This window comes from Boleophthalmus pectinirostris, unplaced genomic scaffold (genome assembly GCF_026225935.1).
Source record: "Boleophthalmus pectinirostris isolate CB_2022bp ecotype Guang Dong unplaced genomic scaffold, ASM2622593v1 HiC_scaffold_13, whole genome shotgun sequence".
NCBI lineage: Eukaryota > Metazoa > Chordata > Actinopteri > Gobiiformes > Gobiidae > Boleophthalmus > Boleophthalmus pectinirostris.
Window position 1 is genome coordinate 12,281,735 of NW_026571036.1, and position 25,141 is coordinate 12,306,875.

General features: G+C 37.4%; 1 protein-coding gene across 1 annotated transcript in view; it reads left to right on the plus strand.

Annotated features, from left to right (window-relative positions):
- Positions 1–23,375, plus strand: part of LOC110156273 (protein tyrosine phosphatase receptor type K) — a 163,575-nt gene extending 140,200 nt beyond the window's left edge. The window contains 16 exon segments of the mRNA XM_055149438.1: positions 634–794; positions 7,134–7,321; positions 8,343–8,430; positions 9,375–9,451; positions 12,473–12,509; positions 12,587–12,684; positions 12,769–12,885; positions 13,934–14,088; positions 14,172–14,307; positions 15,195–15,344; positions 16,555–16,728; positions 18,004–18,135; positions 18,207–18,332; positions 18,423–18,586; positions 20,330–20,465; positions 21,030–23,375. Coding sequence (XP_055005413.1) covers positions 634–794; positions 7,134–7,321; positions 8,343–8,430; positions 9,375–9,451; positions 12,473–12,509; positions 12,587–12,684; positions 12,769–12,885; positions 13,934–14,088; positions 14,172–14,307; positions 15,195–15,344; positions 16,555–16,728; positions 18,004–18,135; positions 18,207–18,332; positions 18,423–18,586; positions 20,330–20,465; positions 21,030–21,086 — 1,996 coding nt within the window. The 3' untranslated portion in view covers positions 21,087–23,375.
- Positions 23,376–25,141: the final 1,766 nt, after the last annotated feature.

Sequence of the window (25,141 nt, forward strand, 5' to 3'; positions counted from 1 at the left end):
TACTGAGTGTTTTCTGTTTGATAGAAGGACCTAAATATACAGGGTTTATGTTAAACATGTGTGAATAAAGCAAAACACAGCCCCAGGAATGTTTTTCATGAGGAAACAACATTATAAAAGATCAGAAAGTAGCATAATATGGGCCCTTTAAAAGTAAAAGTGGGTGATATTGACAAAAATGTTTATCTAAGTATTTTTGGGGACTACTGGTGACTGCAACTGAAGTGGGAAGAGTCATAAAGAGCATTATTTAAAAAAAGAAATATATACATTAAATCAAAAATATAAATACAGTAGTACAAGCAGTAGTTGTAATAGTAGTAGAACTTTATTTGGTGGTGGCTTGGTTTAAACTCATGCTTACCTTTAGTTACGCTCTCCCCATTGCTTCTCATATGTTTTGGTACTTTTCCCTGGGTTACGAGAAATGCTTCTGTCCTAATATTGGTCCTTTCTAAGTCTGGTACATGCTGCCACTACCGTAATAAGCTCCTCCTCTACTCTCCTTGCTTGGTATTTCTCCTGGCTATGATGGTTTGCAGCCTTACAACATCATAAGGCGTAGGTGACTGGGCTAATGTTGTAAACGATAAAACGTCTAACTTTATTTTACTGTGTCTCTGCTCCAAACAGGAAACTGGCGAAAAAACGCAAAGACGCCATTGGGACGACGCGGCAGGAAATGACGCACATGGTGAACGCCATGGACCGTAGCTATGCCGACCAGAGCACGCTCCACGGAGACGACCCCATGGCTGTGACCTTTATGGACAGCCACAACTACAACAACAGATGTAGGTTTAATTAACTTGAATGGTAATAATAGTTACTCTAATGAAGTGATGATACTGTCTATGATGCAAATGAGCAAATGAACCAGGTATAGCAAAAAATATTTTGTTATTCATATCCTGTATAGCAGTGTTTCCTAAAGTTTTTTTTTCTGGGAAACCCATACTTTAAAAGTCACAAACCTTCACGACCCAAATTAATAGACATTATTCGTACAAAATAAAGGTGGATTTGACCTTTATTGAACATTAATGAGGATATTTTAGTGTTGACTGAGCGATCATGTCTCTCTGAACAATTAGAATTATGGTCCATTCAGACCGCGGTGTCAAAAAATGCGCCAAGACGCCTCTATTTGGACACCTTTGAATTGGAGTCAAATTACACAAGTTTTAAACAATGAAAAGTAATTAAATCAGCCAAAAAAAAGGTATCTATAAATATCCTGGAGTGCACTGACCTTTGCTGATTTATCACCCTTCTTTTTTAGTTTAGTGTAGTTTAGGTTATTAATTTAATGAGACAGGGACAGTGCACAATATACATTAACCTTAACAGGAGAGATTTGTTGTACCAGGTTATAGCGCCAGTGCTTATTTCCACCTGTAGTCCCTGGGCAGGTTGATGTTACGTTTTGACAACCAAGCAAGTATTTCTCAACTTTAGCTGCAGAAACACTCATTCAGCGCAGGCAGATAGGATTCACTGACACACTAGCTCTCTCATGTGTCAAAATTGTATATTACAGACCTACATGCAGATTGTGACGAGGTGACCCAAAAAAAATCTCCTGTAAGTTGTGACCCACCTGAAGGCCACGATTTAGTCTTAGGGAAACAATGCTGTACAGTTTAGGAGAGATTATATGGCTTGGGATTTCAGACAAAGTCAAATTTTAATGTTACAACTAATGAGAGAACAAACTAAATTTACAACTGTTGGCACCATGAATGAAAAGAATTCTAAAATGACCTTACCTGAATTATACAGCCATCACTACATCAAACTTACTAATAATTTATGTTTAATAATTTGCTCATGTGCTGTAGTCCAGGGCAGGAAATGTATCTGATGAAGGCTTTTTTTGCCAAAACGTTATTTTGAAGGTGAAAGGGCTTTTAGACATCAGCCATCTGGATGAGCTGTGCATTTTTTCACTTTAATAATTTGGAAAATACATCAGATTCCACAATGTGATCACACTCCCAGAAGGGGGGCTAGTTTTCCCTATTTATGGGTTTCAGACAAGCAATTCCTTCCACATTTGAAGAACTTTGTGAGAACCTTTTCCCATTCAGAAGATATAATATTTTGATTTGAAGCCTATGAATTCATAACATAACGTGAAATATCCAAAAGGCAAATGCACAAACGTTGAAAATGATCATTTCTATTAGTAACTTGACTCAAGAACCCACTGCATTATTGTATTACTACAAAAAACTGAATTTTAACAATATTCATTTTAGAATTTCTCCCTGTTTTTACTCATATTTGTGTGTTACTCAGTGTTGATATTATCTGAAACCCAGCAATTACACAGATTTGGTTGCTTTTATTTCAGTTTATACATGGGATTGGTAATGATACTTGACACTACATACTTAGTAAATTCACATTTATACTACTAACTTAAATAATCATGCCTCAACTTTCACAGGTTCTTACACTTGCTTTAAATTTCAATAAGTCTATCTGCTGTAAAGGTGAATGTATAATTTGAAAGCACGCCTCCTCACCATGTTTCCTCCTACAGTGCCCAACGACCCCCTGGTGCCCACAGCGGTGTTAGGTGAGATGTTGAGCATGGACGGACCTCCTATTCTCACAGTGTCCCATAGAGTCCACCCCTCCATCTCCACCCACACTCCCCCTGTCCCCCTGGGCCTGTCCCATTGTCCCATTGTCTCAGTAGTTACAGTGTATGGCCCGGTCTGTCCTTAATTGGTGGTGACTGTTGCACTTTAAATGTCAAACACAGTCAAAGTCTTCATTATTACATCCCGCTGGGGCTGTGGGCTTCACCTCTGTCTGGCCACCGCAGGCATCTGGACCTCACAAGTAAAGGAGCTTATATTTTAAAGGAATACGTGAAAGAGTCTGTACCTCGTTTTTGTCATGCAATAGAGTGTAGCAATGATTACAGATTGATGAGAAACAATTGAGATCACTGTGCCGTCAGCATCAAATATCGTCAGCAAACCAGGAGGTGTGTTGTTAGCTTTACCATGACGAGGGCTGGGTATCATTAAGAAACTGCCGATACGATACACACCTCGATACATAGACCACGATACGATACATATCTTCAATCAATCAATCAAAGTTTATTTATAGAGCGCTTTTCATACAAAAATGCAACACAAAGAGCTTTACAGTGATTAAAAACAATTACACATTTCCTCATGTCATTTGAATCGAGTGACCGAGTTATCAAATCCATAGTTAATTTGGGTTCGGAGAGCAGAGCGGATAGAGTCTCTAAAAGTATAAAGACAGAGCAGGACAGGAAAGAAATACGTCCGCCCTCACCAAGAACAAAAATGATGTGAAATGATGATCTTGATAAAGAGAGCTTTCGATTTGATAAGATATATTTCAAATCGATTCAGTATGATTCAGTAAACAATAATGGCTAAATCATGGCTATGATACTGAAAGTCTTTGTTAAAACACTTCTTATGCAAAGAGAAAATTAAACACAAACATTTTAATCCTTAAAACAATCACATAAATGAGTTTCCTTCCTCAACAAGCAACAAAACTGTAGCTCTGTAACAAAATAATTCAGTAAAATATACCAAAAAATACTCTTGGCAGTGTATCGATACAGCAGCCCATGATATCGACACTGTATCATTACATTAAACAATACGATATATCAATATTTCAATATTTTTGCACACACCTAACCATGACAGCAAAACTCTATCTCTGCTCTCTGAAAGTTTATAAACTATTCATTGCAGCGAATAATTCGGATGCTCAGAATGCATGAAGTAATTGAGGAAGTAAGTTTAGACCGCTGCAAACCATTTAAAAAGAACTAGTTTTCTTTTTGATGTTTTTTTTTTTTTTTTTTTTTTTTGACGGTTAAAGTGGTCCAGTAGTGAAAACAAGCCAGACCAAAATGTTGGAAATATATTTTAGATATAGAAATGCTTCGGAAAATATTATTGCCTTTGCACTGATCATTCTCTGCACGCCCAGACCACAAAGTAATAGATTCAAATACACTAATTTACCTTGAGAAATTAAATTAAATACCTTAAATACAGCAGAATAATTTAGATATACTTGCTTTAATGACAAAATCAAGAGCATGTAGCAAGAAGTGTGATTTGTTTAATTGTATATTGAATTATTCTGGCGCAGTAACATAGATTTTCTCACCCAGCTACACTCTACACTCAGCTAAACTGGCCAATCTCATGTCATCGCTCGTGTTTCATGTTCTCAGCCGATCACTACTGATATTCACATTAATTACCATCACACTCCCTCTGAGGCCTCATTACTCCACAGCTTGTCATTGTTTTAAGCCTCTCTTCCAAAAAAAAGAAGAGCACTTAAGAGGAGACTGATAATTTGAAGAAAAAAATAAATAAAAAATGGCTTCGCGAATTACCAGACGCACTGATTTCCAAATGACGGGCACATCTGAGAGCTTGAAGAACTTGGCAGAGAGGCGTTGTTTTTTTGCTTGAAGTCTGCTTTAGTAGCTACTATCTTTTTCCTTTGGGCTTGTTTGTCGTGTGGAACGGCTCTGCGCAACGTGAACGCGGTGCCAAGTCGGATATTTCCATAACTCCGGATGTGTTTATCTTTAGTTTAGTCTAGTGTTGACAGTGCGGTGGTGATGCAAAGCTCCCCCCGTACCCTAAAGGCATTACGCAGTGCCACCAAACCATGCTAATTAACTACGCTGTGCTTTCTAATACGGAGTGATGGCTGCAGCTAAACTCTGTCTCGGCCAATCACGTCACAGCGCTTTCGAGGAGGTTCAGGAAGTAGTGGATTTGGATTCAGTGTCGGGTCATCTTTGCTGTTAATTGGCCTGACGAGGGTAACCGTGCATAATGAGCTAACATGTCCGCAGAGCAGGGGTTAGACAGGAGAACCGCTGTCACTTAACTAATAGAGCTGAAATTAAGTGGTTAGTAATTAGTTATTGTATCAATTTTCAACCCAATTTGACCTCTGATAATCCATGACTTTTGAACAGAAAATTTTGACATTTCTTTTTCTTTTCAAAATTCAATAGTCTGTAGAACTGTATATTGCAGACCTATATGTAGATCCTGACAAGGCAACCCAAAAAAATATCTTGCGACCCACCTGAGGTTCACAAGCCAGTCTTTGGAAACAATGATATAAACAGTTGAATCTCTCAGCCTGTGCTCACCAATTGATGAACAATGCTTTATTAACAACATAAAATACTGTATTTTTCGAATTATAAGTCACACCAGCCAAAAAATGTGTAATGAAGAATTAAAAAACATATATAAGTTGCACCAAACTATAAGTTGCACTTTTTGGGGGAAATTTATTTGATAAAATCAGAGCCCAGCAATTAACATTACATGTTGAAAGGCAAGTTATAGTAATAACAATAGAACAGAGAACAACAGACTATTAATGTCACATATGAACAGTTCTTCAGATAACTATAGTATAAACAACAGAACAACTTTACCAAACTCTCCGTCTCACTCCAAATCACTAAATCCATTGAATTCTTCAGCCTCTGTGTCACTTCTGAGCAACTCCTCCGACCTCCTCTTCTGTGTAGCTGTTGTTAGACTCAACATCAGTTCCAGTTAGAATTATTCCAGCCTTTCTGAATCCCGACAGGATGGTTTCAGTTGTCTTTATGTTTGTTTAAATTTTAAATTGTCAGTAATACAAAAGTAATGATGCGATCAACTGACATGATACCAGACAGGACAGTGGCTCTTTCTCTTTCTTCTGCAGCCAACATGCGCAGTAGAGTGAAAAATGACAGTGATACAGACATACACAAGCCTAGAGCGCCCTCTCATGGCTGTCAGTGTGAAAATTTTAACATACTCATCGCACCGGAGTATAAGTCACAGGAACACCCAGACCATGAAAAAAGTGCAACTTATAGTTTGAAAAATACATTACTATAAAAACGACATCATGCATGTTAAAGTAATAACCTGGTGAAAGTCATAACTAGGTGAATCATTGGATTTGAGTGTCTTTATCGAAGTGAGTTTATAATCAAGATATTACTTTTTGCGATGCCCCTTTTAGATTTAGTGTCGGAAGCTTCAAGTATGATATAACTGTTGTCAAACACAAGCTGCTGTTCATATCACCTCAGCTGAACCTCCTCTCACATGTGTCATTGGTCATCGTCATCTGTTTTTGACATTTTGTGATTAACATATGAATCATGGTGCCTCCTTTTGCCTCGTCTGTGAACTAGCCTGTGCTCTAGATCTACTCCATTTTTAGTGTCCATTTATGCGTTTACTCATAACTCATCTATTTGTTTAACTCTTTCCTTAAGTCTCTAATTGCACTAACCTTTATGCTATCTTCCTTTTCTGCTGCTTTGACTTGTAGTCCCAATAACTGGTGAGTATGGACCATATCAACAAACTGACAACAAATTAAATGTACAATTTGTAACTTTTCTGGGGTCTGCCACCTATACTTGTCTCCATGGAGATGTTATTTGGCTAGAACAGGAGTTTCCAACCAGTAGCTCTCCAACCCCTTCCAAGTAGCTCGCCAAAGGATTTCTGAATTATACATACTGCGCTGAACAAGTAAAATTGAATTGTAAATGTATAATTTTGATGCCTAACTTTGTGCACTAATAAATGGATAAGTATTTATGTTTTATAGAGATCTAACCTGTTCCCCATCTAAGGCTTATCATGGCTGTTATATATGCTCAGTTTCTTGTGACCACTAAAATTTGTAGCTCTCTAGAATTTTTGTTTTGTAAAGGTAGATCACTGAAGGAAAAAAGGTTGGAGATCCGTGGCCTAGAATGTTCAACAATGTGGCATTAAATGTATCTGCTGCACTTTTTTCATGAATTAATTCCTGAAAAACAAACATTCTTACTGTAATCTTAGTGGTGTTACTTAGTCTTCTTGTCTTCATGGTTAAGTTTAATCCTTTACTGTGGAGCATTACAAGAAAAGCAACAATATCCATGTGGAGATATGCAGATGATGGACTCAGAAAAGTTACATAGTTCACCTTTAAATTTCAGTGCACATGTTTGCTTTGTTTTAAATGACTGTTCCAGTGAATAAGTGAATGACTACATCTACATTGTGCTGCTGTCCTTCCAGATGAGAACCACACAGGCTCGGCGGCGGAGAACAGCCGGCTCCTGGACGTGCCGCGGTACCACTGCGAGGGCACCGAGTCGCCCTATCAGACGGGTCAGCTGCACCCCGCCATCAGGGTGGCCGACCTGCTGCAGCACATCAACCTCATGAAGACCTCCGACAGCTACGGCTTCAAGGAGGAGTATGAGGTAGGAACAGTACTATAGCTGTGAGTGAGTGTGTGTGTGTGTTAGGGCTGCACGAGGAATATCGATATTGCAAGAAAATGTATCGCTACAACACACAACTCTCCATTTTAGTGAAATGTACAGTTTTTGAAGTAAAATTTTCATGATTTTCCTAATTAAGTGAACACGGATTGGTCTTTGTTTTGTCCTTATGTTTTATTTTGACTCTGTAGTAATTAATCGTATTTATTTATTTATTTATTTTTTATTTAAATTTTTTTATTAACTGAACTTATATAAAAAAGTTTACTAAAGACCATAATAATATCGTAATACAAAATATAGTTTAAAGTTAATTTATGCAAAGGAGTTTAGGTTAAGGTTTGCCATGTAATAATTATGGTTATGGATAAACAGTTGAATGTAATAAAAATATAATAATAATAATAATAATAATAAAATAATAATAATAATAATAATAATAATAATAATAATAATAATAATGCATCAGTTTAAGTCAATAATAATAATATAATAATAATAATGTCAATTTTCTTTTTATTTGGTAAGAGGAAATTATTGTTATTATTGACTGTTAAGTTGCTGTACTTTTTTTTTTTTTTTTTATTTGGCATTATCTCATAAGGGAACAGGAGGCAGTATTAAGATATATATTGACTTAACAGTATTTTCATGCAGCATATCTAAAATAAATTCATGTTTAGCAGACATTGTGTCCCGAAGCCAGACATTTCACCCGCCTCACCAGTATGAACGTTCGAATGTATGTAATTATAGTGATTTAATAGTCTATACAGGCACAAAGGCAGTTATGTCTCAGTCAAAGTCTTGAATTACTTGTGCTAATATACGCTAAAGATTTCAGTGCCTCAAAGTGCCCTTAATAAAATGTGCCATGTTCCACCTTATTAACCATCACAGTGTTACAGCTCCAGCACTTCTCGCGGTCGTCAACTTTTATTGTCTCAGCTTTGCCCTGTAATCATAATTTTGTCATTTCCCTCTACTGTTGGTGATGCAGAGTTTCTTTGAGGGCCAGTCCGCCACCTGGGATGTGGCCAAGAAGGAGCAAAACCGCACCAAGAATCGTTACGGCAACATCATAGCCTGTAAGTGTCACTGCAACATCCTCAAGACAGTTTTACAATTACTAGCTGTTGTTGTTGTGTAAATAATATTAAGGCTGCATCATTGAAGGGCCCATATTACACTATTTTCTGATCTGATGTTTCCTCATGAAAAACATATCTGGACAAACCTTGCATATAGGTGAAGTTTTTCTCTGAAATAGAAAATAGAAAATACTCTGTTCCATTTTAGTTTTAAACTTGGTACACCTTCACTGGAATCATTTAGATCAGGGGTGTTAAACTCAAATTCACACAGGGCCAAAATTAAAAACTGGGACTAAGTCGTGGGCCAAACTAAATATTTATTGAAAAACTTCAACATCTGCATGTTTTCTCTTCTTTCGAGATATGTAATCTTAAACCTATGCTAAATCTTGTTAAAATAAATGTTTAATAATAGTTTTCCTTAAATATTGAATCTAGAATGAGCATAATATAAAATAATAACATTTTAAATAAATAATGTCTCTATAGCCGGCGGGTCAACTCTAATACGTGTTTGATATGATCTCATGTGCCAAATATAATTATATCACGGACCAAATTTGGCCCCCGTGCCTGAGTTTGACATGTCTGATGTAGATGTTTTCAGACCTGGAATTGCCTATCTTTACAGACCTAAAGGTAAAAGGTAGCTGTTACATTGAAAACTACCACTACGTGACATCACAAGGTGGAACAAAGCATTTTAAGCTTTGGAGATGTAAATGGTTTAGTAAAACACAACAAAACACAACTCCATGTCTGTTTTTCATGAGGTAACAACATTCTAACATGGATTAAAGCTCACTTAAAGTTCAATTTAATTCAGTTTATTACGTCACTTTTATTTGGGCCCAAAAATAATAATGATCATTTTAAACTTAAAAAAAAAAAATCTGCTCAGGCCTGTTAAACCCACTCTGTTTTCGCTGTGATTTCAGATGACCACTCTAGGGTTATCCTCCAGCCAATAGAAGATGACCCTTCCTCCGACTACATCAACGCCAACTACATCGATGTAAGTGGAAACGCATCGAATGCTACTATTGGCTCCCAACGAAACCAGAGAAACCACACTCCCTCGCTCGTATGTCCGGCCTCTATACCTTTATTGCGTCACGTAGTCATCCATCCATCCCACCAATCAAAGACCATGGAATGCATCGACACTACATACGTGTGCATTAAGTGCTGTCGGCTTGGTGTTTTTCATGTTTTTATGTTGTACAAGTGTCCACACATCTGTCTTGGGTTCATCCATTCAACAGTTTTCATTATTTTTATGTTGGACCAGAGGTGTCCACCACATCTTTGTCAGGTTTGCCTCACACCAGAATGTTATATTTTGAGGTTATGATGGGAAAGGGAACTATAAATGTATAGTAAAAATGCTACTTCTTATACTCTTGGCGAAGAAAGAACAAAAATTGGTTGGTGGGTCACATTTTGCACTCAGGCTATAGCTTGGACGGCCTTTTGAGCAATTAAAAATAACTGTGTAATTGATTAGACACATTTTAACATTTAAATATAGGAACAATTTAATGCGACAATTTGGTTTGTATTTTTTTAATTGTCTGCCAAGGCGCTGACCATCACTTTTAGATCTGCAAAGTAGATTCATGGATTTAACACTCTGAACTTCGATTTATAGACAAGCAAGATTACTAAACAATAATACTAAGAAATAAATAGTTTTTTTTTTTAAATTGTGGCTAGGAACTCTCAATTGCTTGGAATTGCTTTCTTTTTTCCCATAAGTTAAGAACATTTTATATATATCCAAATATAAATTGTAAAGTTTAGTTGTATTCATCCACATTCCACGTCATCTGAACATCTTCGTGGCACAAACCATCTGCATGTTTCACTTTGTGCTTTTTCATATTTTCTGCTTATTTCCCTGCTTTATTTTTATTTTTTATTTTTATTTTTTTCATTAACCATCACTTTATGTGTTGCTTGCTTCAGGAAACATTTCAAGCTAGAAGTAGAGCATTTCATCTGGACACTTCTTGACGTTTATGTCCAAATTTAATATCAGATTTTTTAACATTCTGAAAAGTTTTATTACCACAACAGTGACTGCCCACCCACTGGTTCCGCAAGTAAAATTCCCATTCATTTTCCCACAGACTTTCTAAAAAAAGTTAAAAATTGTAAGTTTGCTCAGGTTGTGGTAACTAATGACCACATAATAATTTTAGGTCAAATCTATTTCTGAAACTGCATTAACTGCTAAGTTATTAAAGTATTTCACAGATTTTTAGCTTTTTAAACGCGCTTTTTGGCTCTTTGGACATTTTATGGACCTGTTACTGTGGATAGATTAAAAGTCTGTGGGAAAAACAAATGGAAAATTAACTTCTGGAAACAGAATTGATTTCATAGTCAACTGTTGAGCTCCATTATAATCTTACAACTTCCTCAGGTATTATTCTCAATAAATAAAGGAACTGTTGGATCTCTCACATCCATAACAACAGATAAAAGAAAACCTCAAAAAGTGTCCAGTCTGCTTTATCTAATTTCAAGCCACTTTACTTTTGCATGTGTAGTTTAAACTTCCATTTTATCAATACAACTTTTTTTTCCCTTTCTGATTGACTCTCACTGACATTGTTGTGCTTTCTTTCCTCCACTCCTCCTCCTTCTTTCTGCCTGTGCCTTGGCCTGTAGATTTGGCTGTACAGGGATGTAAGTATCACTCTTTTCACCCACGCCCTTGAACGCACCGCGGCACTACATCCCTCCCATACACCTGTCCATCTATCTGTCCGTCTGTCTGTCACTGCTGAGGCCTCTGCTGCATGGAATAAACAGCTTATTTCTTTTGGGCTACAGCCATAAGACACTACACATACACAGAGTTAAACTATGTGACTTGAATATTGAAATTTATTTATTATTATACCATCAAATTATATCAGCAATTCATCAGCTGGTTTCACTTCATAGAAACTGTCAGACCTCACAGCGTTAGAATTTGTTTGCTCGACAGTAGGCAGGTACTTTTTTATTCAACCAATTGCTGGTAAATTAAGCTTTTTCCAAATCCCGTAGGAAGAAAGACAATAACGTTTTTCCCCTTGATGAAATTCACCAAACATTCTCGTTGTTCCGGCTTTAAATCCTCAATCTCGGGAATCGTTGCCAACCCAGAATGTACAGCTCTTCGCTGATTGGCTGATGCCTGGACTCGCACTTCCAGGGTTCTTGCAAATCGTCAAGTGTATTCCGATTCCTGACCTAGTCGCTGGAGAGAAATGAAATTGAGCGGAGGCACTAGGTGGCACCAGCCTGGCTAATTAAATTATACCAAAGAGATGAAATTAAAGCTTATTTTTTTGTCAAGAATTAGTATGTTAACACTAGAAATGTTTGTCTAATTAATTTAAATTGCCCTTTATTATGAAAGTTAAAAACCCAGTGGATCGCTTCCTGTATTACCACATGACATCACAAGGTGGAGCAGAGTTTTCTGTTTGAGAGAAGAACTAAATCTGCAGGGTTTGTGTGTTAAACGTGTGAATAAAACAAAACACAACTCTAGGTATGCTTGTGAAGAGGAAACAGTATTATAAGAAGAAATATGTGTAATATTGACTCTTAAATTTTAACCTTTTTTCAATTCTTTTTTTTTCTTTTTTTTCAATTTTTTTGTATTTTAAAAGTCCACAGTTCCCTGAATTTTAATTTTCCTCTCATATCAACTTGAAATAGGACCCAAATCTTTTCTGGTTCTCTGTGGAGATGTTATTGCTTTGCCTGTAATGTTCCACAGTATTGCATTAAACTTATCTCAATAGAGATGCACGAGAAACCATCAGGTCAAGTTAATACCATACAGTGGAACATTTCAGGCAAAGCAATAACATCTCCCTAGTGGCGGACACACACAGAAAAGTTTTATAATGCTCTTTTAAACTACCTTTTTTTTAATTTTTCTTTTTTACTGAATTAAATGTCACAAAAGCATCGCAAATTAGCATTTTTTGATATGGATGGTCGCTTCATAATTTTTCTTATTGTGTTTCAGGGTTATCAGAGACCAAGCCACTATATTGCCACTCAGGGTAAGCGAACAAAAAGGCACCTTTAGTATTAATATATTCAAATAATATCTTGACTAACCGATGCATTTTTCATACAGGTCCAGTTCATGAGACAGTTTATGACTTCTGGAGGATGGTGTGGCAAGAACAGTCTGCCTGCATCGTCATGGTAACCAATCTGGTGGAGGTTGGCAGGGTATGAGGTTTTTTTTAACTTCTCTATAATAGATTAATATATCTTTTCATCCTGTTTGCTTACGTATGCTTTTATTATATGCAGGTTAAGTGCTACAAGTACTGGCCAGATGACGCAGAGGTCTATGGGGATTTCAAAGTGACATTTGTGGAAGTCGAGCCTCTTGCTGAATACGTTGTTCGTACATTTACTCTGGAGAGGGTAAGAAAGTAGGAAAAAATACTGTATTTTTCGGCCTATAAGTTGCTCCGGAGTATAAGACGCACCAGCCAAAAAATGCGTAATAATAAGAAAAAACATATATAAGTCGCACTTTTTGGGGGAAAATTATTTTATAAAGAGACCAGGAACCAACATTTCATCTTCATCTTAAGTTATTGTAATGACAATAGAACAGAGAACAACAAACTGTTAACGTCACATATGAACAGTTCTTCAGATAAACTATATCATAAACAACAGACCAGAGCATGTTTACCAAACTCTCCATCTCACTCCAAATCACTAAATCCATTGAATTCTTCATCCTCAGTGTCACTTCTGAGCAATTCTGCGACCTCCAGAGGTAATCGGAGCGCCGCTTCCTCTTGTGCGTAGCTATCGTCAGACTGAGCATCAGTCCCAGTTAGAATTATTCCAGACTTTCTGAATCCCGACAGGATGGTTTTGGTTGTCACTGAAGTCCAGCCTTTGTCGATCCATCCAGTGACTTCCAAGAAAGTTGCATGATGCACATTTGCAGTTGTCACAAGTTTCTTGCTCACTCCAGACTTTCTTTCTGTTACTCGATTACCATTTTCGGCTGCATATTTCGCTAGTTACAGCTTGTAATCTGCAAAAAATGATTTTCTTTTTGGGGAATTTGTGTTCAGTCTTGTCAGTTGTCTTTATAAATTTGTTAAAATTTAAAATTTTCTGTGGTAATGGTGCGATCAACTGACATGATACAGACAGGACAGAGGCTCTTTCGGCAGGAGACATGCGCAGTAAAGCGAGAAGTGACAGTGGCACAGAATAGTAGCAGCAGATACTGACACACAAGCCTAGAGCGCCCTCTCGAGGCTGTCAGTGTGAAAATTTTAATATGTAAGTCGCATCGGAGTATAAGTCCAGGACCACCCAAACCATGAAAAAAGTGTGACTTACAGTCTGAAAAATACGATACTCAAACATCAACTCCGTATACTATATTTGATCTGCCTAGTTTCATATACAGTGTTGTGTTAAATTTGTCCTTTAATTTTTCTAGCGTGGTTTCAACGAGGTACGTGAAGTCAAGCAGTTCCACTTCACCGGCTGGCCTGATCATGGCGTCCCATACCACGCCACGGGACTACTTTCCTTCATCCGCAGAGTCAAGATGTCTAACCCTCCCTCTGCTGGGCCTATTGTTGTTCACTGCAGGTATGAGACACTTCTTACATATAAAGTACTGTGAAAATGTTTTTGGATCACCTCGTTTAAGTTAGTTTTTAATTATTTTCCAGTGCTGGGGCGGGGCGTACAGGCTGCTTCATCGTCATCGACATAATGCTGGACATGGCGGAGAGAGAAGGAGTGGTGGACATCTACAACTGTGTCAAAGCCTTGCGCTCTCGGAGGATCAACATGGTACAGACTGAGGTGACTGCATTACCCATCCTCCATCTTCATCCACATCCAAGTGTTTACTAAGTGTTTAATGAAGGAACGCACTGGTGATGTCACTTCACTCATGGCATGGTGCGGGTGCTGGCCGTGTCGTCAGAAATGTGGAAAACCTGCTGTAGTTTGTGTGTTTTACCACCAGAGGACAGTATTGCTCAGGGACTAAAAGTGCATGAAGTATCAAACAGGCAGAAATTTTGTAAAAATGACGCAAGGCAAGTTTATTTGCATAGCACAATTTGTACATTTATTATTTATTTATTATAATAGTATTATTATTATTAAACATTTATTTTAATAAGAAAAGGTTTAACATTACGTATCTCTAAAGAAGAGAAAACATGCAGATGTTTCTGAAATTTTTAAATATTTAGTTTGGTCCACGACTTAGTTCTAGTTTTTAATTTGAGCCCTCTGTGAATTTGAGTTTGACACACCTGGAACAGAGATAATATAGATAGAGATTTTTATTTTGCATCGTTTATCAGGGTTGGTTTAGTAGTGTTAAAACTTTAATAACTGTAGTTTTTATCTGTTTTTGTTTTTTAATTTTTAATATTTATTTTTATTTATTTATTATATACTTTTCTTTTTTTTCCCCCACATTTTTCATTTTTTTTAAAGTGTAGAAAACCCAGGTTACAGCTTTGTATATGTACTAAAGTCACGAGACTGTATGTGAATGTCTGATGCCAGTCATGACTCCATCTCACCCTCCATCCTCCACTCACGGCGTTTGTGTTTTGTCACGATCACACCCGTGTAATCAGTGAAACACCTCGAGCAGTTCTTTCTCTTTAAGATTCAATATACTCTGTGTGTTTTTCCTTATGATACAATCCAGTGTGTTTGACTGTGTTCAGGAGCAGTACATTTTCATCCACGATGCCATACTAGAGGCCTGTCTGTGCGGAGAGACGGCCATCCCTGTGTGCGAGTTCAAAGCAGCGTTTTATGAGCTCATCCGCATCGACTCCCAAACCAACTCCTCACATCTGAAGGACGAGTTTCAGGTAAAGCTCACAGAAAGGCTCTAACTTAGCCATTTACTTTAATATATCTTTTTAATTGTTACTTCGTTTGGTTTGATGGTGCCTGAGGTGAATATTCATCATAGTTCTACATCAATTTGTGAAGAAATTTAGCAAGTAGCGATGAGTTTTATGACAGAATTCCTGTGTCAACACCGAAAATTTCATCCAAAATACAAGGACAACACACAAGGAGGAACAGTTTAAACTTTGATTTAACAAAATAAAGGTGTCATTTAATTATTTATGTATTTATTAAATCATAACTACCTCTGCACATGTCATATCTGCTGCCCATGTCCAACCAGGAAATAGAATTATAAACCTCACTACAAGGTGACACGATAAAACTTACTACTGTAGCGTTTTTGGTATGTAACATCAATTTGTGAAGAAATTTAGCAAGTAGCAATGAGTTTTACAACAGAATTACTGTGTCAACACCGAAAATTTCATCCAAAATACAAGGATAATGCACAAGGAAGGAAAGTTTAAATATTGATTTAACAAAATGAAGGTGAAATTTATTTATTAAATCATAACTGCCTCTGCATGTGTCATATCCATGTCCAGCCAGGAAATAGAATTATAAACCTCACTAGGATTTTTTTTGTAAAATATAATCACGTTAACTGTGTTTTAGAGAAATGTCTAACCTGTCATATGCACTTAAATTTTGGTACACAAGCTTAATCAAGAGAAAACAAGGTGACACAATAAAACTTACTACTGTAGCGTTTTTGGATATAACATAAATTTGTGAAGAAATTTAGCAAGTACCAATGAGTTTTATGGCAGAATTCCTGTGTCAACACTGAAAATTTCATCCAAAATACAAGGACAATGCGCATAGAAGGACAGTTTAAACATTGATTTAACAAAATAAAGGTGTAATTTATTTATTTATTAATTAAATTATAACTCCCTCTGCATATCATATCATATCATATCACTAGGATTTTTTTGTAAAATCTTGAATATAGTCATGTTAACTATGTTAACCTGTCATATGCACTTAAAGTCTGGTACACAAGCTTAATCAAGAAAAAAACAAGGTGACATAATAAAACTTACTACTGTAGTGTTTTTGCTCTGTAGACATTCCTCATCATTAATCTAGTTACAAAATCACTGCATTGTGTCATATTATATTACTTCATGATATCATGCTAATAAAACTTTGATCTTGCAGACCTTAAACTCGGTGACTCCGCAGCCACAGCCTGAAGACTGCAGCATCGCTTTGTTGCCTAGAAACCAAGACAAAAACCGGTTTATGGATGGCCTCCCTCCAGACCGATGCCTGCCTTTCCTGATTACTATAGACGGAGAGAGCAGCAACTACATCAATGCCGCTCTGATGGATGTAAGTCATACTCGGCTACAGAGCAGGGCTTATTTTCAGTACATTCAGAAAAAAGATGTGGAGAGTGGAGAGACAAAAGAGGACCATACCTTCTTACAAAAGCATGTTGCTGTTAACATAGGGTACATGACATGTTTTAAAATACATTACGGATTACTCAGATGTAAAAGAGACTACATGTTTAGACGGTACAAACAACACGCACTCACACTCCACATGGACTCCCCTCCCTGTTTGTGTGATGCTGTGTTTGTGGTTCAAGCAGAAGGCTAGAGACAAATCCAGCTTCTGAAAAGACCGCTAGCTTCTCTGGCCACCAAACGCGTCTTTTTTTGTTTTTTACCCGGCAACATGAGGCATTCAGTGTGTTGCCCGTGTGTCACTGACTCAAAAAATTTATGAAAAGGTAAGGTGTCAGTGTGAGGGGGGGCTCTAGATCTTTCTTATGGTCTCATTAACTAATGCAATGCATGTTGTAAAATACTTTAAACTTCATTTTTAATCTCCAAAACTTGTTAGAGAGCAAGATGAGAATGTAAGGGGTTTTTCCCGTTTGAGCAGTATCTTTCTAAGGCTTAGTTAAACTCACTTTTGGCCTCTCTCTAAACAAGCTGTCAGAAGAGTTCCAGGTAATGGGATTTCACATCGAATTTCCAATACTGGATTTGTTTCATGGCTTCAGTGTTTTATGCTTCCAGGTTCATTTGTACAAAAGTCCTCCCCTCTGTACCTCTGTAGCTTAGACCTCAGCTCTGACCCAATGACCCCCACCAATGACCCCCACACTCCACTCCCATCTGGCTGCCCCTTCTCATTTAGAGACCAGCTTTCTGTTCAGTGTTTCTAAGGGAGGGCTGATCTGAACTGTACAGCATCAGAGCTCCCGTCGCAGTCACCTGAACGTAAAGCTGAGCGGCCCGTGCCCACTGACCCTGTGTCTGTGGTGTAGAGCTTCACAGTAAGAGGAACTAACCCAAACTACAATTTTATTCATAGATTGTGAACGAGGTTTGTCGTATAAACTGACTATACACCAGAGTTACTGTGCAGCTCTCCACATGTTCATACGCCCATTGTATCTGTCATGGTGACGCATGTTCCTAAAGTCTCACTGCATGATCATGTACTGCCCTGTACTCCCCACCACGCTGTCGATGTATGTGTGAGAATGGGAATTACAAAAAAAAAAAAGAATGACAAATGGACAGAAATCACAATTTGCTTTCTCTGCTTGGAAAATTGTAATTATGTTTTTGTTTTGTTTGGTTTTCGCAGAGTTACAGACAACCCGCAGCCTTCATCGTGACCCAGCATCCTTTGCCCAACACTGTCAAAGACTTCTGGCGTCTCGTATACGATTATGGATGCACCAGTCTTGTGATGTTGAATGAGATTGACTTGGCCCAGGTAAAAATACAATACAGTATGATACTTAAAATACATTTCAGCTTGTACTAACTGAGAGTATTTGTTCACAGGGCTGTCCTCAGTACTGGCCAGAGGAGGGCATGCTGCGATACGGGCCCGTCCAGGTAGAATGTATGTCCTGCTCTATGGACTGTGACGTTATTAGCCGGCTCTTTAGAGTTTGCAACCTCACCAGGGTAAGTACAGCTATTTTTAAACTCAACCTTTAGAAACTGGCAAGATGCTGACAGTTCATTATGTTCCATTCTGTATTTTTGCATTCTTAGCCTCAGGAAGGTTATCTGATGGTCCGTCAGTTCCAGTATCTGGGGTGGGCGGGGCATAGAGAAGTGCCCGCTTCCAAGCGCTCTTTCCTCAAGTTGATTCTGCAGGTGGACCAGTGGCAGCGCGAGGGAGAGGAGGGAGAGGGGAGGACCATAGTACACTGCCTGTGAGTGCAGTTTTTTTTTCACTGCTTTGAATTGAATTGTGTTCATTTTTCTATACTGAGATTCTATACTGAGAATCTTGCCAGAGGGTCACGAGCAACTAAGCGTTGAAGAAGTGCATCATAAGTATTTTGGCACTGAAATATCTGCATTTGCAACTTTTTATCTCTACAAGCCAAGTTGCCAATGGTGTTTTTGTTTGGTCAATTTCTGTTCACATTGCACTTATGGACACTCAGTACTTTTGTCACGATACTAAAATTTAAAACTCTTTCTCTATTTCTACTTCTATACTAAGGAAGAGACCCGATTCCAATTCAGATACCACAGTGATGATAAAAAACACTCTTTATTTAGACAACAGAATGTCTTTTTAAACATGAAATTGTAGTACTATCTTTATATTTCCATCTGTCCTCATGTCTGTGTAATCCATCAGTCGTCCAGGTAGGTTCCATATGGTCCATGAGTGTATACTAGTCTGTGCTCTTATACTTGTTCAGATACAACTGAAGATCATTCTAAAACTAATCAGGAAAGGTCTGTCTTGTGAATGTGACTTTCTAAGTATCAATACCTGCTTAAGTCTAGTTTTGATACTAGTTTTAGTATCAGTTTGTATCTGATTTTCCATACTATTGACAACCCTGCCACTCAGTATATAAATCAAATATATATAAAACCCATTAAACCCAAAAAATTACATAGCATCTATTGAAAAAAATAAGTGTCTTAGGTTAGATTTGGTTGCTTTATTCGTACTCGTAGGTAAATTTGTTTTGCAGATTTGAGAGGCAGGTCCCACATTTCACATTTTATTCATCCACACTATACACAATAAACATACAAATACACCTTTACAAATAAAGTGTTAGAGTGCTCCAGTGCAGAATGGTTTTGTTCCATAAAGAATTAAATGTTTTTAACTGGGGCATCAGTAGGTCAGTTGGTAGAGCGTTTGTCCACTGAGCTGAAGGTTGGTAATTCCAGCTCCCACAGATGAATGCTGTCATTGTGTCCTTGGGCAAGACACTTAACCCACCTTGCCCCCATTGTCTGCGTACACTGGTGTATCAATATGTGTGTGAATGGGTGAGTGGTTCCTTGTTGTAAAGTGCCTTGAGTGCCTTGAAGGTGGAAAAGCGCTGTGGAAAAATGTGACCAATTATTCATCATGCTTGGCTAAAAATCACAGTAAATATGTAATATATAAAGAACACAATTTTCCAACACATCCAAGACACTAAAATCGATAAATAAATAGATTACAGTTAATTCATAAGTACAACAGCAGATGGAATGAAGCTCCTTTTATAATGATTCGCTCTATATCTTGGGACTAAAAGCCTCTGACCAGAAGAAAGCAGCTGAAACTCTTGAGTTTAGTGGATGTTGCACGACTTTTAGAATACTCTGGGACATCCGCTGTAACTACAGGGAGTCCAGGCGGCTCTGAGGATGGACACTTTACTTACACATTTAACCAACTGATTCAGGGAGTTCTTGTTTTTAGCAGAGATCCTCCCAAACCATGAGACCAGTGAAAAAAAAAAAGAAAAAAGTAGTGTATATGCAGTTCAGTAATTTCCAGAGAAAATGAGCCCACTTATGCTGTGTGCTTTATTATACCCTTTAGTAGTATCATATAATTGGATTCTATGATGAAAGGATCAACATCACAGTGACTCATATGTCAGTCAGCGCGGCTCAGTGTTGACGATGTTCTCTCGTGATTGTGTTTGCAGAAATGGCGGTGGGCGGAGTGGAGTTTTCTGTGCCTGCAGCATCGTGTGTGAAATGGCCAAGAGACAGAGCGTGGTCGATGTGTTCCACGCCGTCAAGACCTTGAGAAACAGCAAGCCCAACATGGTGGACACTCCGGTCAGTTCATCACCGCACAACATAACTTACTTTTTCACTTTATATTTAGAAGACGCTGAAATGTTACATCAGTTAGCTCAGTTATTTTTAATGTAGTTGTGTAATTTGTAAATGTATTTTTTGGTAAATGCACACGATTCAGTCCAGTGCTTATCCACAAAATATAAACTCTTGCTTGTGATAGATTAAAGGTGCACTGTGTAAATTTCCTCCACCTGCTTGTCTCCATGACGATGCTCTTGGTTGCCTGGAATGGTCCACAGCATGAAATGTATTTGGCATTTTCATTGCTCAAACATACCTTGAAATTTATCAATTCTTCACAGAGCTGACCTGTAACGTTGCCTGCTCGTCTCCATGGAGATATAAAAATAATGCCATACTGTGTAAAATTTAAGGATCTTCATATAGTTATGTGACTAAAAGTAAAAGATGAAATCAATATTCAATCAATTGGAATAAAATTGTATATGAAAACAGGACATTCATTTCATACATTAATTAATTTAGTTCAGTTTTGATTTTGATTTTGTATTAGCGTGTTAAATGTTTGTGCGTTGACAGGAGCAGTATCGCTTCTGCTACGACCTGGCGCTTGAGTTCATCGAGTCGTCTTCGTAAGAGCAGATGAGACAGAGGAGAGAGAGGAACATCTTTACACCTTGTTTGTGTTTGGTCCCAGCTCCCCTTGTCAGCAGCCATTCTGTAGCCTAAAGAGTGGAACTTTTGCACCTCTACAAATGGCACATTCATTTAAAGGGAAATGCTTGGACATGGACTTGACGCATGCCAGACAAGGGAGAAGAGGATATACTTATTATTGTACAGATGTTTCCAGTCACAGAGGGTCCCTGTTTGTTCTGGAGCCTCTTTCTCCACAACTGTAGACTTTGAGTTGCAATCCCCAGTTTGGACTGTAGATGTCGCTCTTGGCCACGAGGAGCATCTGGACTGCGAGTTAGATTCCCACATCATGAGAGCGAGGGCATTGCTTCTTGTCGGTATTTGCAGTTTGTACTTTGTTTTGAGTACAATCTTATATAACTTTGTGATTTGAATAGTCATATTTTTTTCTATCTGCCATCCATTGTGTAACTTTTATTTTTGTAACATTTCATTGAAGAATATATCACAGGTCAACAGCCTCTCTAAACCCATCCATTTGATTGGTTTTATACAGTAATGTACTGTAAAGACTGACAGTAAAGTAAAAGAAGTTTACATTATATGATCAGTCATTTGTTATAGTTTCTGAATTCATGAAGTGACTAAATGTAGAACAAATATTTACAAATTGTACATTTTAAAAGAGAAATTACCGCCTTTTTGACCTAGCCTATGTTTTTATTTGAATAGCATCAATGAACAGTCTACTGGTTAGAGCAATTTGAATTATGTATACCATATGTGATATTTGCTTAATCATGTTTATTTTAGGGCTGGGCCCAACGCACTTTCAATTCCTCCAATTCAAAAATGGTACTTTTAAAACCTGTAGTCAATCTTGATTAAAAGAGATTTGGTTTGTTGACGTTTTGACTGAAATTCTGGGAAGCTAGGAGTGTTTTTTTTTTTTTTCCCATTTCTGTGTTGAACTGAATTGGAAGTGTCCCAGGCCTCTGTTGTTTTGTGCACTGGCGGCCAACACTTTTCTCTTTTTGTTGAATTTTCATTTGTAGCTGATGTTTATTCATATGCCAAAGACTTGTGTAAATATGTCTATACAGTTAAAGCACATTGTTTGTATTTATTGTTTACCTGCATTGCTTTTAAGAACAATCTTTTTTTTTAATGTCATGTTTACTCTTACTAGCACCGGTGTCCCCTTGGTCCAGAAAAGTGTACTAAAAGGCAACACCAGCTAGGTTTGAGAAAAGAGCCTTGCCATCAAAGCTGTATATTAAAGCATTAGACATAGATTTTCAGTATTTAGGTGGACTTCAGTAGTATTGTCTTGTTTTCCCTTATTGAATCAATGTGATGTTATTGTGGTTTTCTTTGTATAAAATGCCATTGCTGTTTGTGGTGAGTAGTTGCCTCAGACAGTCTCAATCAGTGCATTTCTGTGCACGTATGTTGGATCAAAGCACCTGCCCCTCGTAATGTTGGGGAAAGCTTTTGATCGTCATTTCCTGCTTAGCATTTCCCCAAACGTGCTCAGTGGGTGAAGCTAGCGGGACTGTGAAACCAACAAGTTTATTGTGCCTAATTATTTGTTGATGCAAGCATTTGAACTGCATTGCTACCAGGGTGCCGCTTGAGAGTGTTCTTGTCCACCTTCACCGTTTGAATAGAATTTTCAAGTTTCATGTTTTTCTTCACCAGAAAGCCCCAATCCACATCTTTAGTGCACAAGCTTACATGACACAGTATGTGCTTCTGTTGTGAACAAAAATGTTTGAATAAAAAAAAAATATTGTAAATAAAATACAATAATAAAATGGGCCTGCGGTCATCTGTTAAAAGGGATATTAATGTAAATAAGACTATCGTAAAGGCTCTATTGGAAAGATAGGGCTGATGGTTGGCAGATCATCAGTTCTGCTGTAGATACAAAGGTCAAAGATTGTACTCCAGGAATATTCAAAAAGTTATTGTTTAGACAAATTCTTTATTTTGCTGACTTTTTTGTTCTCCAGATTTGTAGTCTGACCATAAGACTGTCAGACGCCTTCACTACACACTTACAAAGACTTACTACTGAGTTGCATTGAGCCCTGATCAAGTCGACAGCATGCAAAGAGCAGTGAATGAACATGTTAAGATCCCCTCTGACTGTACCATCGTCAAACCTGAAGCCTCAAAAAGTCACTGGTGAAGGTGTCTGCTTGAGAGCCCAGAAATGATCTATAAAAACCTCATATTATTATCTGTAATGTTTGGCTTCTTTGCTGTAATAAAGACCACTTCTTTAACTACAAATGTGTGTGCTTTTTGTGACTGGAACATGTAGGCCTATTGGAAAAATAAATCAAGGAATAGATCCAGTCTAATCATCCTAATCATCAGAGGTGTAGCATCAAGCAGCTGACAAGTGAGTAAGTTCTTATGATTGAATTGTTCTTAGCTTTCAGACACCATGCTTCAGTAGCCTAATATATTTGTGCTCTTACTTGAGTGAAAGTTTGGTTGCTCTTCCCACTGTTCCCACTGTGAATCTTTTCACTTTTATTAAATAGCAGATTTTGTGGAATTCTCTGGTAATCATAATGTAAGCCCCTTTTCAAAAATCTTTCTTCCATCTCTTATGTACAGTATGTATTTATCTATTGTGTTGCATTTTGCATTGCTGGGTTCAGATGACGTCACGTCGACGTCACCAAAAGTGGATGGGACCAGGAAAGTAAAGACCCCGTTTACCTCCGCTCACTCTGCGCCAAAATGATAAATTTTGTGCAGTTTATGGTCGCTGCAACAATATTTATGAGATATAAGGTTTATGAGATAAAGGTGATTCGGTTTTGCCCAAATATCACTCCGCTCCGTTTAGGTTGGGCCCATAGAAGTAGTTTAGCTCGTTCTTTAGATTAGCCGTGGAGCAGTAACAAAGAGTCAATTAAGTACTAGTAATTGAAGTTTGACTAATAAATGTAAGTTTAGCTATTTTCTTAACATAATTCTGTAAGATATTCGTATTTAGCTTTAATATTAAAAGATAATTTACTTACGCAAACATTGGTTTACATTTCTGTTTGGCTAGCATCAGGCTAATTCTCCAAAAATAGGAAATTACTCCGCTCGCATCAAAAACGAGCATTACAGGTGAGGGACATTTAACCAGAGTAACACCTTATTCAGTTTGAGATAATATGTTTCTTTCAATGAAAGTTCATGTTCAACTTTTTTCCCCCCGTTGAAGTATTGAGTGCCTGCACAGCACGACCATGGATGTACTTTTATTCCCATGGATGTACTTTTATTCCTATGGATGTACTTCCACGCCTATAGCAGTCAAGGTGAGTGCACACACTCACCTACGTAAAAAACAAACAAACTACACACTCTTAGAAACCCAAGTTGTTATCTTGAAAAAGTTTAATTTGCATAATTATTTACACTTTATGGGATATATCGCAGAAGAGGCAAATTTAACAAACCACACTCAAAAGCAGTAAATTAAACAAATGTCTGAATGTGTCAAAACAATCTCTTAATCTTGCATTTAGAAAAGAAAGTTTACAATTCTGTTAAAATCTGAAAATGAAATTATCTTAAATTAAAGGTACTCAAACAGATCTGTAGATGCTGTATTATTGAACAGCCATAAAACACTAAATAATACATTCAGTTCACTATCCTGCATGCTATCTGAAGGTCTTTTAAAATAATGTTGACAAAAATTGACATTGGTCAACAGCGGAAAATAGTTTAATTTAAATTAGGCATATATTATATATTTATATATGTATATTTCTGTACAAATACTGAATATTTGGCATTATATTTATCCTCTTTATTTATATCTAACATTTCAAAATATTTTAAGCTAACCACAAACCTTATTAGGCTATCAAATATTTTTAAATCACTTTCCAAAACCAGTAAGAGGCCCTTTGTAATCTCTACCCACAGCCACAACACAAGACAGTGCTTCACCAAAAAGCAAACAGACTGTGAATGCTCTCTCCTCTCACAAACCAGTCCAACCAGTGACGATATCACAGGAGCAATGATGG